Source organism: Hypomesus transpacificus, unplaced genomic scaffold (assembly GCF_021917145.1).
Source record: "Hypomesus transpacificus isolate Combined female unplaced genomic scaffold, fHypTra1 scaffold_298, whole genome shotgun sequence".
Lineage (NCBI taxonomy): Eukaryota > Metazoa > Chordata > Actinopteri > Osmeriformes > Osmeridae > Hypomesus > Hypomesus transpacificus.
Genome location: NW_025813825.1, coordinates 93149 through 110143, shown reverse-complemented (window position 1 = coordinate 110143; position 16995 = coordinate 93149). Strand labels below are relative to the sequence as shown.

At 50.5% G+C, this 16995-nt stretch overlaps 1 protein-coding gene across 1 annotated transcript; it reads right to left on the bottom strand.

Annotated features, from left to right (window-relative positions):
* Nucleotides 1–5941: 5941 nt before the first annotated feature.
* On the bottom strand, nt 5942–15051 carry LOC124463553 (endoplasmic reticulum mannosyl-oligosaccharide 1,2-alpha-mannosidase-like). Its single transcript, XM_047015299.1, has 15 exons — nt 14617–15051; nt 14048–14200; nt 12800–12908; nt 12542–12675; nt 12173–12334; nt 11733–11884; nt 11413–11528; nt 10278–10463; nt 9374–9522; nt 8632–8820; nt 8064–8254; nt 7857–7977; nt 7380–7574; nt 6521–6652; nt 5942–6227 (listed from the first exon to the last, which is right to left on the bottom strand). The coding sequence occupies exons 2-15, from the start codon at nt 14147–14149 to the stop codon at nt 6021–6023; spliced, it is 2145 nt and encodes a 714-aa protein (XP_046871255.1). The 5' UTR covers nt 14150–14200; nt 14617–15051; the 3' UTR covers nt 5942–6020.
* Nucleotides 15052–16995: the final 1944 nt, after the last annotated feature.

Here is a 16995-nt window from a genome sequence, read left to right as displayed (position 1 = left end):
AGAACAGCTCCCCTGGAACAGCTCTGCTCTGAAACAAAAGAGCTGAATACTTGGAAATGATGGGACACCAGCCCTTTACTTTGTCGTCCCCAGACCCAACACCACCCCAGTCCTCCCCTGACCCGGACACATCCCCCCCTGTCCTCCTCTGACCCGGACACATCCCCCCTGTCCTCCCCTGACCCAGACGCATCCCCCTGTCCTCCCCTGACCCAGACACATCCCCCTGTCCTCCCCTGACCCAGACACATCCCCCCTGTCCTCCCCTGACCCAGACACATCCCCCCTGTCCTCCCCTGACCCGGACACATCCCCCCTGTCCTCCCCTGACCCAGACACATCCCCCTGTCCTCCCCTGACACAGACACATCCCCCCTGTCCTCCCCTGACACATCCTCCTGTCCTCCCCTGACCCAGACACATCCCCCCTGTCCTCCCCTGACCCAGACACATCCCCCCCTGTCCTCCCCTGACCCAGACACATCCCCCTGTCCTCCCCTGACACATCCCCCTGTCCTCCCCTGACCCAGACACATCCCCCTGTCCTCCCCTGACCCAGACACATCCCCCCTGTCCTCCCCTGACCCAGACACATCCCCCCTGTCCTCCCCTGACCCAGACACATCCCCCCTGTCCTCCCCTGACCCAGACACATCCCCCCTGTCCTCCCCTGACCCAGACACATCCCCCCTGTCCTCCCCTGACACATCCCCCTGTCCTCCCCTGACCCAGACACATCCCCCCTGTCCTCCCCTGACCCTGACACATCCCCCCTGTCCTCCCCTGACCCGGACACATCCCCCCTGTCCTCCCCTGACCCAGACACATCCCCCTGTCTTCCCCTGACTCAGACACATCCCCCCTGTCCTCCCCTGACCCAGACACATCCCCCCTGTCCTCCCCTGACCCAGACACATCCCCCTGTCCTCCCCTGACTCAGACACATCCCCCCTGTCCTCCCCTGACCTAGACACATCCCCCCTGTCCTCCCCTGACCCAGACACATCCCCCCTGTCCTCCCCTGACCCAGACACATCCCCCCTGTCCTCCCCTGACCCAGACACATCCCCCCTGTCCTCCCCTGACCTAGACACATCCCCCCTGTCCTCCCCTGACCCAGACACATCCCCCCTGTCCTCCCCTGACCCAGACACATCCCCCCTGTCCTCCCCTGACCCAGACACATCCCCCCCTGTCCTCCCCTGACCCAGACACATCCCCCCTGTCCTCCCCTGACCCAGACACATCCCCCCTGTCCTCCCCTGACCCAGACACATCCCCCTGTCCTCCCCTGACCCAGACACATCCCCCTGTCCTCCCCTGACCCAGACACATCCCCCCCTGTCCTCCCCTGACCCAGACACATCCCCCCTGTCCTCCCCTGACCCAGACACATCCCCCCTGTCCTCCCCTGACCCAGACACATCCCCCCTGTCCTCCCCTGACCCAGACACATCCCCCCTGTCCTCCCCTGACCCAGACACATCCCCCCTGTCCTCCCCTGACCCAGACACATCCCCCCTGTCCTCCCCTGACCCAGACACATCCCCCCTGTCCTCCCCTGACCCAGACACATCCCCCCTGTCCTCCCCTGACCCAGACACATCCCCCCTGTCCTCCCCTGACCCAGACACATCCCCCCTGTCCTCCCCTGACCCAGACACATCCCCCCTGTCCTCCCCTGACCCAGACACATCCCCCCTGTCCTCCCCTGACCCAGACACATGACCCCCCCCTGTCCTCCCCTGACCCAGACACATCCCCCCTGTCCTCCCCTGACCCAGACACATCCCCCCCTGTCCTCCCCTGACCCAGACACATCCCCCCTGTCCTCCCCTGACCCAGACACATCCCCCCCTGTCCTCCCCTGACCCAGACACATCCCCCCTGTCCTCCCCTGACACATCCCCCTGTCCTCCCCTGACCCAGACACATCCCCCTGTCCTCCCCTGACCCAGACACATCCCCCCTGTCCTCTCCTGACCCAGACACATCCCTGCTGACCTTTCCTGAAGATCTGATCAAAATGAACCTGTGTGGCTAAATCTGGCACATTCACATAATGGACTCTTAAGTCCCTTCTTAAACAAACATTAACATAGTTCAAGGAACGTTCTGTCTCTACTTCACAGAGGACTGTGAAGAGCATACGTTACTGCCCACAGCACTTGTGTGCAGTCGTATCACCTTGTCTGTCTGCGTGCGCTCTTCTGGTAGTTTGTCCCTCCCACGTCAGACTGGACGTCAGGCAGAACCCAGACGTACATCACAGTGTTGTGGAGGCAGACAGGTCGCAGAGGTTCCTGTCTGCAAGCCACAAGTTGTCCAATGTCGTTAGGCGTAAGAGTTGAACGAGTCCCTTGCCGAATCCACGACAGACCAATCCCTGACGGTAGCTGACAGGGAACGCACCAATGACAGATGATGTTTTAAAGGTTCTTCGTTCCACAAGGCTCAGTCTCCTAATCCCAGGGGAACAGAGTCTGAACAGATCAGAAAATGTGTCGGTCATATCGAAACCCATACGTCCATCAGACGAGAGAAACATATCTGACATAAATATAGGCCTACCAGTAGGCTACATTTAAATAAAAAACAGCTACCGCCATTTTGTTTCTGCTGCCCCCTGGTGAGCAAAGAAAGTATACAATTAATCATACGCAAAATCTAAGCGATTATTTACAGATCAAGGCTCACTAATGATTACTAACATTCAAATTGCTGGAAGGATACACCACATTAATAGTAATTCAAATTGCATTGGCAGTGATTCCATTAAGATAATGGGTTGGATAACTGTTGAGTGAATTAACACATTTCTACAAGAATGTTTGACCTGACATACTGAGAAGTGATAGTAATGTTAGTCTGGACTAGAACCTACAGTAATTAGTCCATTTCCTGGAGCGCTAACCACACGAGTCAGTAAAAATAATTCCCCGACCAGTGATTGGGACTGATTAACATGCAGCCTGACTTCCGATGGGCTAATCGATTTCCATTAACATGACAGAAAACACAGAATAATCTACATGGGGAAAAGCCAACAAGGTAGATCAATGACTACGTTTAAAATCTTTATTGTTGATTTACATGGCAGGATGATTGACATTACTCGCACGGAGTTTCACAGAAGCGGCATCTTACTTACAAAAAGCAGCATGAACATTATACAGGCCATGGTATTCCAAAGTCTTACAAAAGTCTTTGAAAGCTGCAAGGAATCAACAAAGTCCTTCCCTTTCACCACAAGCCAAATCCGATAAACTAATCAATGCCTTCAGGTAATCTTAGTGCTTAATTGTCTGGGGAAAATGGATACGCGTTCTCTAAATTGTTCAACTCAGCGCAAGAAAACAAACGGTAGACTATTGATCGTTTCTGTGGCACTTTGTTGACAGGGTCACATAAGAACTTTCTAAGAACCGAAGGCTTCACTGAAAGAAAAAAATAACATTGAAATGCATATTGTGGAGTGGTTAATACCTTTTAAACGTGGCTAATTTAGTGTGAGCGTTATCACCTCCAATATTAATCCATTTCTGTCCAGCATGCGTCTTCATTAGTGCAAGGCCTATACTTCATTTCATTCTTACAAAGAAACCAAAGGATCGTATGCTAGTGGTGGTTAAGCTTCGATAAAGGCAAGAAGCTGAATCCGACAAGTTACAGTAGCCTATCCTGCTCTGTTAAACCGGAATACCCCTCAAGTGTATTTTGAACGACGCGCATAATAACGACTCGTTTTCTACACGTCTAGCTTCTCATTCTTCTTCCGCCTGAAGAACTTGCAGAAAAACGCTGTCTTGAATAATGGATGGCGTTAAAAGGCTGAGCTGGGTGGAGCTGATTGAGACAAGAGAGGCAATTGCAGAGAGGCCGTTTGCTTATCTGTGCGAGGGCCCTTCGAAGATCCTCTCATCACGGCTCGGAAGGCACCGGAAAGACATCTAACGGGCCAGAAAGGTACGCTAACACAGCCGTGGACGTGAATACATGTTCAGAGCCATGGTCTGGGGACGTTTAATATTGAAATCCTGATTTTTTTTTTTTTTAAGTTTTTTGACGGTTTCTGTACAATTGATCCCAGACTATTTGGGGGAACGACTCCCTCCGAGGCTTACGGCATCAAAGTAAAGCTTTGTTGATGTATACTAGCCGAACTAGGTTTTACATCCTAATGGCATCTTTGAAACTAACAGCAGCTGATCGACTACTGTAAGCCTACAGTAGAAATATTATCGTTAAAACAGCTTTCATAAGTAAGTGAGTAGGTATAAGCAGTTATTGTTGCCGTGTCTTATGGCTTTCAAATCAGGGGCGATTCTAGTCCTTTAGGGGTGCTCAGCCCCCAATGAGAATGGGACATGAATACAGTGCCTTGCAAAAGTGCTTAACCCCTCTGCTAATAAATCCATAATTTCACTGGATAACAATTAATTCATTTGTGTATTATTATTTAAAATATAGAACGAATGAAAAAACTAAGGATGTCCCTTTCTTCATGACCCGGCATCAAATGATAATAAACAATCATTTTTATTTTTTATTATTATTATTTTTAGGGGTGCTAAAATGAAATTTAGGGGTTAGGGGTTAGCACCCCTAAAAAGGGTCTAAAATCGCCACTGTATCAAATGTAGCTTGCACATCTCAAAGCATTGCCTAACCTCAGGTAAAACACAAGTCAGTGAATTTCATCAATTTAAATAAGAATGGCCATTAAATATCTACACTTAATCGACAAAACCCCTCACAGCCCCAAACCCACTTCAAAAATAGCAAGACACTGCCGAAAGTGATTTTCAAAAAAGATTCACCAATAATCTACGCATCTAGTCATCAAGTGCCTTCTTGGTTCTGGCTGTCAGAAGATGAGTAAGTAGACCTGTTTTCCAGTCGAATCGTTTCATTCAAGCACATTAAACATTTTCCCCGAAACCACAACCAGTTCATCAAGGCTTCTAACAAACAGAAAACCCCATAAACCACGCATCCCTCACGCTGAGGCAGTTGTGTCGAACGTTCGGACAGAATTATACATGGCGCGAAGCTCGTTCGCTTGGCTGAATTATGCACGTGGACGCTGTCGGCAGAGTTCGCACTCCAACCACACCATTAAATATTAACTTGTTGTTTTTTAGTCTTTCAGTTTGTCTCTTCATTACTGAGGATACATGGAAGCTTCAATTAATTTCCCATTCACAGAAAATGCATTACAGAACAACTTAAAGGGTCCACCCTCCCCCGGAGATCCTGAAACAGGAGAACTCAATATTCATAGAAAAAGGACACACCCGCCTTAAAAAATAAATAGCTGTCATTGTTAGCAGTGTGGTCCTGATTTCCAAACAGACAAAGGACATTAGGTTTGCAGCTCCATAATCGGAAGCCTTTACTGTAAGTCTACAGCAGGTATAATCAACTCTTATGATCAGTGACTTCCCTTTCCCTAGTCACACAAACTAGACAATAAATCCTCCCTTTCCCAAGGCGTTCCGTCCTTAATGCTTGTTTCTCCCATTGTTACACTGCTGTTGGACCTTCTCATGGATGGTAGAGCTTATTAGTGGCACGATGCCAGAGCAGGAGTCCGACCTTCAGGCCTCCTTCATGTTATGGCGCGTAGCGTGGGAACAGCAAAGGTCCAGAGAACTCCTTTTCCAAATGTACAAAAGGACTGTGCGACAGAGACCAGCTCTGCGTGGTTTTCCTGCTGCGTTTGGCTCCTTCCAGTAGACAAAGTCAAAGACAGTTAAAAATATACAGAGGGCTAAAGAAGGCTAGTGAACGGCTGACCTGACCTACAACTCCTCAAGACATGGAGCGAGTGACTTGTAGACCTTGTGGAGCTGTCTATCTGTCACAAACCGGCAGATCATATTTTTTCTATTGCAGAAGTCTCCAGATGGAATCAGGCCCCAGACCGAATCAAATGTTGTTTTTAAAGCTGTTGATTGCTCGACAGGAAGAGCCCCCAGAATGCCGAGCGGCTCGATGGGGGGGCTGACTCCCGTGTCTCAGGGAGCGGAGGGCCAGATGGGGAGGGGGTGGGCCTCGGTGTTGAACACGTACTTGTCCAGGCTAAGGAGGTCCGGTTCGTCTGAGAAGAGCAGATAAAAGTACTTGAGGGTCTCTCCCAGGAAGAAGCTCTCCATCTTGTCCCTGGGCCCCGGGTTCACGGGGTCACGCACGTTGTTGATGGAGGTGTAGCCCCCGCTGGGAACCTGGGGGGGGGGTAGGTGTGTTACGGTTTGGGGGGTAGGGTTAGGGTTTGGGGGGTAGGGTTAGGTCGGTAAGACAGACAACACACATTTGGAATCTTGGTTAGTCAAGAGTGGATGGGTACAAACACACTGCTACACAAGATGACACCCATTCCTACTCTTGGAATCTCAGCTACAATAAGAACAGTGTGAGACGAGTCGATGGGTTTAAGCGCGGTACGAAAAGTGCATTTAAAAGCCTTCTTCCCGTTCGCCTGGGGAATGGGGGAAGGGGGGTTCTGTGTGGGACTGACCCGGGTGTACTTGTTGAAGCTCTGGAGGATGTCCCAGCCCCAGTCGCGGTACTTGCTGTCCTGAGTGAAGCGGTGCAGGTAAAACAGGCTCTCCACAGTCTCCGGACGCAGGAGGTTGTGTCTGTCAGCAGGCTGGGAGGGACAGAGCCAGATTAGCACTGAAACGCTGACCCCAACACACCCCAACACACCCCAACACACCCCAACACACAGACTTCACTTCCCCTTTGTGTTTAATTCATTTGATACGAATATGATACAGAAATGATAGTCTCTGATATCGAAAACCGAGCTGAAAATCTGACAAGAAGTATTCAGCGAGATAGTTTAACATTGGGAATTACATCCTTGGGGATGGGGGGGGGGCTTAGAGAGAGATACAACATCTGATGTTCTCAGCAAGAGTTTGCTTTGAAACTCGCACCACACAAACACAGATAAGAGCCAAATCTAGTTTAATTAGGGCGAGCAACGAAGCCAGCCAAGCAGAATCATCGACACCACGAGAAGCTGTCTTCCAGAATCCGTCAGCCACGTGCACGCACACATCCGCCACGTGAACACACACATCCGCCACGTGAACACACACACATCCTCCACGTGCACACACACATCCTCCACGTGCACACACACATCCGCCACGTGCACACACACATCCGCCACGTGCACACACACATCCTCCACGTGCACACACACATCCGCCACGTGCACACACACATCCGCCACGTGCACGCACACATCCGCCCACGTGCACACACACATCCTCCACGTGCACGCACACATCCTCCACGTGCACACACACATCCTCCACGTGCACACACACATCCGCCACGTGCACGGCCGAGTCGGTAGGCCTCACCTTGACGTCCAGCTCGCGGCCGTCGTGGGGCTGCATGTTGAAGTGGGCGATCTCAGGGCTCAGGCCCGTCTCCATCTGAACGTACATCTGGTGGCAGGTCTCCATCAGCTGCAGGGCCAGCTCCATGTGCTCTGCGGGCAGCCCGTTGTGAGCGCCCAGAGCCAGCGTTCCTGGGAGGAAGCACACCAGGTGGTCCTGGGGGGGGGAGTTTGAAACTAATGTTTTTGTCTTTATTTTATTATTTTCAAATAGCTTCAAAAAAACTTTTGGGTGATGTTAAGTTAAATTCTTTTTTTGAAAATAAGTAAAAAATAAATGTAAAAAGTTGCATCATTGATAAGATGAGGACTATTGTACTCTGCTTTGCTTTAATCTACTCAATTTTAAGCTTCTCTGTTCTGTCCTTAAGATGCAGTGTGTGTGTATAGACCGTGTGTGTATAGACCGTGTGTGTGTGTGCGTATGTTTGCTTCTCACCATCTTGGGGTTGAATCGGTTTTGGGACATCTCCCCTACGAAGGTCATTCTGCTGGGTCCAGTCTGTTTAAGAAGGTGTTTCTTCACCCCTTCCACCGCCTGCAGGTAGTCCTCCAACAGGCTGCACACACACACACATTTTTCCACCCCCAACTGCTCCTCAACTCTGGACACTAGTCAGGTGAAGTGCATGCTGTTTCTGCTTACTCATTCTCTGTCTTGCCTCCCTGGATCCACTGCTTGAGCAGGTACTCGTAGTAGCTGTCTGCCCGCGCGCCCAGCGTGAACGCCCCTTTATGGGTGAACTGGCCACTGTTGGTGTTGATGAACATGGGCACCAGACCATCGCGTTTCCCTGGCAGCTTGTGGACAAGCCTCATCACCTCGTTCACCACCTCCTGGTGGAGGGAGAAGGGGAAGCGGTTACTACCCTTCAGCCGGCTCACCGCACCGGTACAGTTGACATTTAATTGCCTTGAAACTCTTTGACATGAATTTGAAAGGGTCATTTCAAACGACATGCTGTATACAGTTCTTAGCAAGAACTGCAACTGATGGTCTACCCTAATCCTCCAAAATTATTATTTTCTTTGCCAGGGGCATAGGTTTGTTTTCAAAAGTGGGTGGGACAGCTTTTATAATTTTTTTACTGAGGATGTGAAGGTTAAATATAATTTTCAGAATATATAAAGAATGTGGGGACTTCAATGAGATCAAACGTTGATGTCAACAAGAGCTGCGCTCCACAGCGCCCCCTCCCTCCCGCTGGCCAGACCTGGTACTGCGGGTCCTGGGTGAGGCGGCTGAGCTCTCGGAACTCCAGCTGGACGCTGGTCACCTCGGCAACCGTGCTGTCGGACGTCCAGCGGGGCGGATGGGCCGAGCCCTTCCCCAGGTTCACGTCAGAGAAGGGGATCTTGGAGGGGGTCTTGAAGGCAGGCATCAGTCTGGTGCCGATGTCTGTCTGGAGGAGGTGGAGACAAAAGGGATGGATTGAGTTTGTTTAATGGATATGTGACTATGTTCTTTTGGGTTCTTCCTATCCTTGATTGTATTTTTTAAACATTGCTTCTTTTTTTTTATCAATTACATTTACTTTATAGTTACGCATTTAGCAGATGCTTTTATCCAAAGCGACTTCCAAGAGAGAGTTTTACAAAAGTGCATAGGTTACTTATCATAACAACGAGAGAGCCCCAAACATTGCGGGTAGCCCAAACATGAAGCATACTTTGTGAAACCAAATAAGTACCAAAGGGAAGAACAATAACAGCATGTAGTTAGACAAGTTATAATTAAACAGCAAGAACTCCAAAAGTGCAAGAGTGTACCTGTGGAAAAAGCACACACACAATTCATGTTTTCATCACCTCACTGAGAAGTTCTCATCCCCCCCTTACTTCCTGTTTCTATGTCGTGTCCATGGAAGCAGCAGCCTAGACTACAGCATGCCATAGAGGCCGTGTGTGTGTGTGTGTGTGTGTGGGTGTGTGGCAGTCGGCATGCCTCTGACTCACCGCCTTGTCGAGGAACAGCTGGTCTCCGGTCAGGTGGTACGTGCTGAGCAGGCCTCCCAAGATGCGGATGGTGCTCTCAAACAGGTTCACGTCCACATCCTTGGAGAAGGACAGCTCTGTCTCCACCCACTTCCTGGCCTCCGCAAACTCTGTGTGACGACGCGAGAGGGGGAGGAAAGCAGGAAGAGAGGAAAGAATGGAAATGTTATCTGTAGAGATGCCGAGGGCGAAGAAATGTGCTGCGATACTTGCTCTTTGTCTCTGTATAAATGCTAATCTGCTGAGAGGGGTGGAGGTCGTTATCGGGCAAGGAATGAACTGATGGTTAAGAACAGCTGAACAAAGTTTGTTTGTAATGTCAACTGCATGCGTCCTCTATTGTCTAACACAATCCCTCCCCTGTAAGACAGGAGGTCACTGTGAGGTGGAAGCGTCGCTGGGGGGGAGAGGGTTAGGGAGGTGGAAGTCTCGCTAGGGGGGAGAGGGTTAGGGAGGTGGAAGTCTCGCTAGGGGGGAGAGGGTTAGGGAGGTGGAAGTCTCGCTAGGGGGGGAGAGGGTTAGGGAGGTGGAAGTCTCGCTAGGGGGGGAGAGGGTTAGGGAGGTGGAAGTCTCGCTAGGGGGGGAGAGGGTTAGGGAGGTGGAAGTCTCGCTAGGGGGGAGAGGGAAGTCTCGCTGGGGGGGGGAGGGTTAGGGAGGTGGAAGTCTCGCTAGGGGGGAGAGGGTTAGGGAAGTGGAAGTGTAGCTAGGGGGGGGAGGGTTAGGGAGGTGGAAGTCTCGCTGGGGGGGAGAGGGTTAGGGAGGTGGAAGTCTCGCTGGGGGGGGAGAGGGTTAGGGAGGTGGAAGTCTCGCTGGGGGGGGAGAGGGTTAGGGAGGTGGAGGCGTAGCAGAGCAGCCTGGGCCGTACCCTCCTTCAGCCCCAGGATCCACATGGTGTCCAGGGCGTCGATCAGCGTCAGACCCAGACCGAACCACTCCGACTTGGACAGGGGCTTCAGCTCGTCGTGGCCCCAGGCAAACTCCTTGTAGCCCTTCCAAGCGTGCGTGAAGGCCTCTCGCACAACCTCCAGCCTGTCTACGGAACTCATGGAAACTACACACACACACACAGGCGTGTGTGAGGGTGTGTGAGGCGTGTGTGAGGGTCTGTGTGAGGGTGTGTGTGAGGGTGTGTGAGGGTGTGTGAGGCGTGTGTGAGGGTGTGGGAGGGTGTGTGAGGCGTGTGTGTGAGGCGTGTGTGTGAGGCGTGTGTGAGGGTGTGTGAGGCGTGTGTGAGGGTGTGGGAGGGTGTGTGAGGCGTGTGTGAGGGTGTGGGTGAGGGTGTGGGTGAGGGTGTGTGAGGGTGTGTGAGGCGTGTGTGAGGGTGTGTGAGGCGTGTGTGAGGGTGTGTGTGAGGCGTGTGTGAGGGTGTGTGAGGCGTGTGGGAGGGTGTGTGAGGCGTGTGTGAGGGTGTGTGAGGCGTGTGAGGGTGTGTGAGGCGTGTGTGAGGCGTGTGTGAGGCGTGTGTGAGGGTGTGTGAGGCGTGTGTGAGGGTGTGTGAGGAGTGCGTGAGGGTGTGTGTGAGGGTGTGTGAGGCGTGTGGGAGGGAGTGGGAGGGTGTGTGAGGCGTGTGTGAGGGTGTGTGAGGCGTGTGTGAGGGTGTGTGAGGCGTGTGTGAGGCGTGTGTGAGGCGTGTGTGAGGGTGTGTGAGGCGTGTGTGAGGGTGTGTGAGGCGTGTGTGAGGGCGTGTGTGAGGGTGTGTGAGGCGTGTGTGAGGGTGTGGGAGGGTGTGTGAGGCGTGTGTGAGGGTGTGTGAGGCGTGTGTGAGGCGTGTGTGAGGGTGTGTGAGGCGTGTGTGAGGGTGTGTGAGGGTGTGTGAGGCGTGTGTGAGGCGTGTGTGAGGCGTGTGTGAGGGTGTGTGAGGCGTGTGTGAGGGTGTGTGAGGGTGTGTGAGGGTGTGTGAGGGTGTGTGTGAGGGTGTGTGAGGGTGTGTGAGGCGTGTGTGAGGGTGTGTGAGGCGTGTGTGAGGGTGTGGGAGGGTGTGTGAGGGTGTGAGAGCGGACCTGGCTCCAGGGGACTGGCGTCCCTGGCGTCCCCGGGGGAGGCAGGGACGTCTCTCTCATTAGGGGAGGGAGGGGCCTCCGTACCCTGGTCCGCCTCGATCATGGCCCCTCTCCAGCTACGCACACCAGACACACACAAGCGCTTAACAAAGACCATCCACCTTGTCTTATTATAGGCTATACTGTAGCTACAATTAAACCACATCATCATATTTTCCACACATACCTGCATTGCTATTAACAGTTGCCCCCTCCCCTCCTTGTACACTGCTTTGGAAACAAACGTCCACTAAATTAATCCGGTATTTTTAAATGCCCACCTGACAAGTTGTTTATCTCCCTTGTCCTCTTCCACCTCCTCAGTGTTCCCAGGAGGCTGTGGCTGCTCCCTGGGCAGCAGCTCTGAGGCGTTCCCCGCCCTATGCTGCCTCTGCTGGCTGGGAGGGCCTCTCTTGTTCGGGAACGGCCTCTTCTGGAAAACGACATGGTGGGTCACGATCGGCGATTGATTTGAGTATTAAAACCGTCGTAATGAAGCACATTATAGTTTAAATCTGAGGTTTTTGGCCTCAATACCTCATTTTCATGATTACTGAATCCAAGTACCCTGTATACCTGTATTTACAGTGTATAAATATGTATTTATACCCCCCAAAAAAATATTTTCCACTTCCTCTCATGTGCCCCCTGTAGTACCTCCACATACCCATAGGGGAACACGTACCCCCATTTGACAAACCCTGGTCTGAGTGATTCTCACCTTGACAAGGGGTTTGGGTAGAAGGAGGACCTTGGGTTTCTGTGGCTCGGGGATCTCTGGGATGATCTCAGGGACAGGGATGAGGCCTGGGCCCACCTCTGGCCCTGCAGCCAGCCCCATAGCAGCTGGCCCAGCCCCCACAGCAGCTGGCCCCGCCCCCACAGCAGCTGGCCCAGCCCCCACAGCAGCTGGCCCAGCCCCCACAGCAGCTGGCCCCGCCCCCACAGCAGCTGCCCCCGCCCCCACAGCAGCTGCCCCCGCCCCCACAGCAGCTGCCCCCGCCCCCACAGCAGCCAGCCCCGCCCCCACAGCAGCTGGCCCCGCCGCCACAGCAGCTGGCCCCGCCCCCACATCAGCTGCCCCCGCCCCCACAGCAGCCAGCCCCGCCCCCACAGCAGCTGGCCCCGCCCCCACAGCAGGGCCAGCCACGGGGTTGGCCCCTGGAGGAACTGGTCTCAGCTCTCTGTCATCCAGCTCAATCCAGTCCTCCCTGTCAGGCACGTCTGCACAAACACACACACGTCACAAACAAAAACAAAGCTAGGCGGAACAAAAACCACATCTCCTGCATTCTCCAGTGTGTGTGTGTGTGTGTGTGTGTATATGTGTGTGTGTGTGTGTGCTCACCTCCCCACGGCCTAGAGAGACCAGGGTAGGACAGCAGTCCAAAGACCAGCAGCAGGCCCAGGAGGAAGAGGACCAGACTGCGCTGCAGGCGAGACAGCTGCTTCCATTTCTGTGGTGGGACAAACAGGAAGTCAAACGTGTGTTTCTTCTGCCCTGCTTTAGCACTGGGAGGGAAACTGTGTGTGTGTTTCTTCTGCCCTGCTTTAGCACTGGGAGGGAAACTGTGTGTTTCTGCTGCCTGCTTTAGCACTGGGAGGGAAACTGTGTGTGTGTTTCTTCTGCCCTGCTTTAGCACTGGGAGGGAAACTGTGTGTGTGTTTCTTCTGCCCTGCTTTAGCACTGGGAGGGAAACTGTGTGTGTGTTTCTTCTGCCCTGCTTTAGCACTGGGAGGGAAACTGTGTGTGTGTTTGGGGGGGGGGGGGGGGGGGGTCTCGGTTATACAAGGGCCATCATCTCAAACTGCTCAGCATGTCAGTTCATTAATCATGCATTACTTGATGATACCTACGGTGTTGCCTGGGAAAGCAAGATACAGAGAGATACAGAGAAACACAGGGAGAGAGAGAGAGATACAGAGAGAGAGAGCTTGAGAAAGGGAGATACTGAGAGAGAGAGAGAGAGAGTGAGAGAGAGAGAGAGAGAGAGAGAGAGAGAGAGAGAGAGAGAGAGGACCCAATGGGAAGCAACAGCATAGGTCAAACTAGAGGCCTCTATTTAGAGCACCTAATTAACACTTGTGCTGGGACACAAAGGCCTGGATGAGCAATTATCAGTCAGCCATGTCAGGAAACAAACAACCCTATCCCAAGAGACACCTCTCCTCTTTGAGAAACCGTTTGACGCTGAAGCTTCTATCCAACGTTCAGACATTTTAAATGGGGAGAAATTCCACCCATCTACTGTGCCCATACAACTTTATCTAAAGATATATATACATACAAAAATAAAAGTTTGTTTTGAAAAAGACTGTCAGTACGACATGGTAACTCAATGCTGCAACGGATGAAGGAGAAACTCATTGTGACAGTCTTCCTTTAGATACCAACCGCTTCAGGGAGGAAACGGATACGAAAAATCTGGTGCCGCTTGCCACGTCTAACAAACAAGAGAAAGACGTTGTGGGGGCTGAGAGACCGGTTGAACGGGAGTTCAGCTTGCGTGACCACCGGCTGTTTAGAGGTGGGACACGCATCTTTTCATTCAATCGCGAGCTCATTCAGTATTAATTAATTAATTCACTCACTCACCCTCAAGCAGGATTGACGACGGTGCTTGCCATTGTTGTAGCTGCGGCTGTGCTGGTCACTGAGGGTGAGGGAGATGAAGTCCTTTCTGGGCGGGGGGTACATAACTCCAGATGACAGCAACCGTCATAGAAGGGGCATAAAAGCTGTGCTGTACTGATAACAGGAGAGAACAGGTTAATAGCGATCCTGCAATCATGTTATGAACGTCTAATACTACACTCGAGTCATTATTATAATCAAAGACAGTGTACTAGCAACATATCTGGTAATACAATGCTTAGTTAGATATGTAAATGTGTTCAATTCCTTAACCAGCGGCGATAGATTCATTGGATCATGAAAAGTGAGCTTGGTGCATCTGCGCGTCTGTCAAACATGGCAATGGAAATAGTTCCTTGTTCAGCTAAAGCACCTGTTTACGACTTGGTAAATCAACAAATCTGATAATCACGCACCGTACCTTGCACACAAAATATTGGTGTCCTCTTGATGTATTGTCACCGAGCACTAGACAGCTTGCTAGATATCATCACATCCGTAAAATGGAACAGTGCTTATTCTGAACTTACCTTGCAGATATCCTGGTTGTAGTGTCTTTGCGGCGTGTTGTTTTTGTTAGCAAGTGTTTTCTGGCTCTGAGGGAGAAGCTAGCTAGCTACTTACGTTGATTCTCCCAGTCGAATCATCTCCACACCCCAACCCAGCTCCGTAATCCTCCTTTTATGTGGGTAGCTAGCCAGCGCTAGCCAGATGTAGAGCTAGCTAGCTGCCTACCATGACAGTAAGAAACACAGCTAGCTATCTTGCTGGCTACCTTCGACTTGTTTCCGAGCGGTGGCCAGGCAAAGTGCTGTTAAATCTGGGTTACTTCCATCCATCCCCACTACCATCCATATCTTATGGATGATAATTGACGATATTAGTTGGCTAGCGGGCTAGCTGTGATTGGTTTTGTCTGCAAGTGACAACTCTCGGGAGACATGTCTCGTTGTGTTTTTGTCACATGATCAGCACGTCACTAAGATTATAGTTGTTACCAGAGCCCTAGAAAAAGATTTCTTTTTCTAGGGCTCTGGTTGTTACTTGCTGAAGTATCAATGTCATGTACTTGGAACAAATAAATAAAATGCAGTAACGAAGGATAACCCAATTTTTCCAACAAAACACAAGTTTTCCTTGTGAATTTAAAGAATATATATTTAAATTGTAGTCATGGAAAAGTACCTTGCTGTTATGATGTACCAACATCATAAAACAAATACTAAATAATTAGCAACTGATGTGATATCTTTTATTGTTATTCGACCAATACATTTTTTTTACTGAGCAGGTGGGTCGCATAGATACAAGACAAATGTCCAGCATATAATTTCGAGTTAATATCAAAATGTAACAGTTATGGAGATTTGTACAAAACAGTTCGACAACAATAAAGCACCGATGATCAGTCTCAGCCAGCTAAGGCAATCACGTTAAATGTTTGTATAAATGTAGGCATAATAGCAGAAAATTAAATGATTTAAGGTATCTAAAGAATACATTAAACACATTTTCTCAGTCTGTGCGGGTGAAATAAACAGATGTTTATTAGACTAAAACACAGTCTGCATAATTTCCATGAGGGTTTTGAGGGATGGGTCTTTACTACTGAAACGTTGTGAAAAGTGACAGGTTGCAGTGAACAGGTGGAGTATAATATCCAACGTCGAGGTTTTTACTGGACACAAACAAACAAAATGACGTTTCCTCGTGAATGTTCCCTGAGATCTCTCTCACATCCCAGTCGGTTGCCGTCTGCAGAGAGTGAACACCACGCATCACCGGTCTCGAATTGCTTTGAGAAACAGAGATGGAATTGTGGTTTCGCTGAGTGTAGACCATGGTAGAACAAGGTAGTGGTCAGCACTTAGTGGATTGAAAAGAGTGAACACTTAACTGGACAGAAATTGCTCCGCGCTTAACTGCTGTGCCAGGAAAAGGAGAGGGACTGACAGATCACCTCCAAGCTGCGACACATCACAAGCATGCTAACGAGTCTCAAAACACACAAATCAACCCATGTTACACTGCAGCTTCAGTGTGCGCATCTCGATTCAATATTTAAACCGTACCTGAGGCATGTAGAACACAAGTATTGTATATACACGAATGAGGAAAATTGAAATCTACTGTATATACTGCGTTATAACGCATGAGCAAATTATAAAGTCTAGTTATGGAATAGTTTAAAGCGATGGAATATAATAATAATAAAAAAAAAATGTTTCCCGCCAAAGTGCCATTGATGCGTTTCAAGTATGGATTGAGGTCCTGTGTCTTCATCGTCAAATGAGGACTTCTTTGGACAACCGAGTGTCAGAAGGAGTTGTTCCATCTATGAAAAGTAGGTGACCTCACCTAACCCTTCAAGTAGGGAACTTGTGGTTTGATAATGAGCACCGAGAACAGGCAGGACAACATTAGCTGTGCTTCTGAACACGTTGTTGAGGGGCCCAATCCACCACACAACTCTAGTTCAGCATGTTTAGTTTCCAGCTGTTCAGTTTTACACACCAAAGTGGCAGTTAGTGAACCCCCTTTACAGCATAACGAAGGGACGCACTGTAAAAACGGAACGAGAACCGTTTATATAGAGATTAAAAACAAATATAAATTATTCGTCAACAAGGAAAACGTCCCCGTAAACAAAGAACCGACTTGTCCGAAAGATCATGGGCTTGTTAAGATGGATGCCCTCCCAAAGTATCATAACAGTCCAACGACCGACAGATGTCTCCCCCAAACCTGGCAACCGACCGATGATAAGGCTAGATTCCCTCTGCTCAGAGCGTCTCGGGGTGTGAATACAAGCTTTGATCCTGGCTCTAAGAATGAGTCCTTAAGGATGGGCCAGAGGCCTGTTGGCTCCCTACTCCCTCTCTCTAGCTGAAGCAGACGGGCCCGATGGT

What these genes read in the sequence shown, in the direction of transcription:
- LOC124463553 (XM_047015299.1), bottom strand. Translation starts at nt 14,149, where the DNA reads ATGTACCCCCCGCCCAGAAAGGACTTCATCTCCCTCACCCTCAGTGAC. An exon ending in GGGCGGGGCTGGCTGCTGTG is followed by an intron (nt 12,335 to 12,541) that starts GGGGCGGGGGCA and finishes GGGCCAGCTGCT; the next exon opens with GTGGGGGCGGGGCCAGCTGC. An exon ending in GGAGATAAACAACTTGTCAG is followed by an intron (nt 11,529 to 11,732) that starts GTGGGCATTTAA and finishes TGGTGTGCGTAG; the next exon opens with CTGGAGAGGGGCCATGATCG.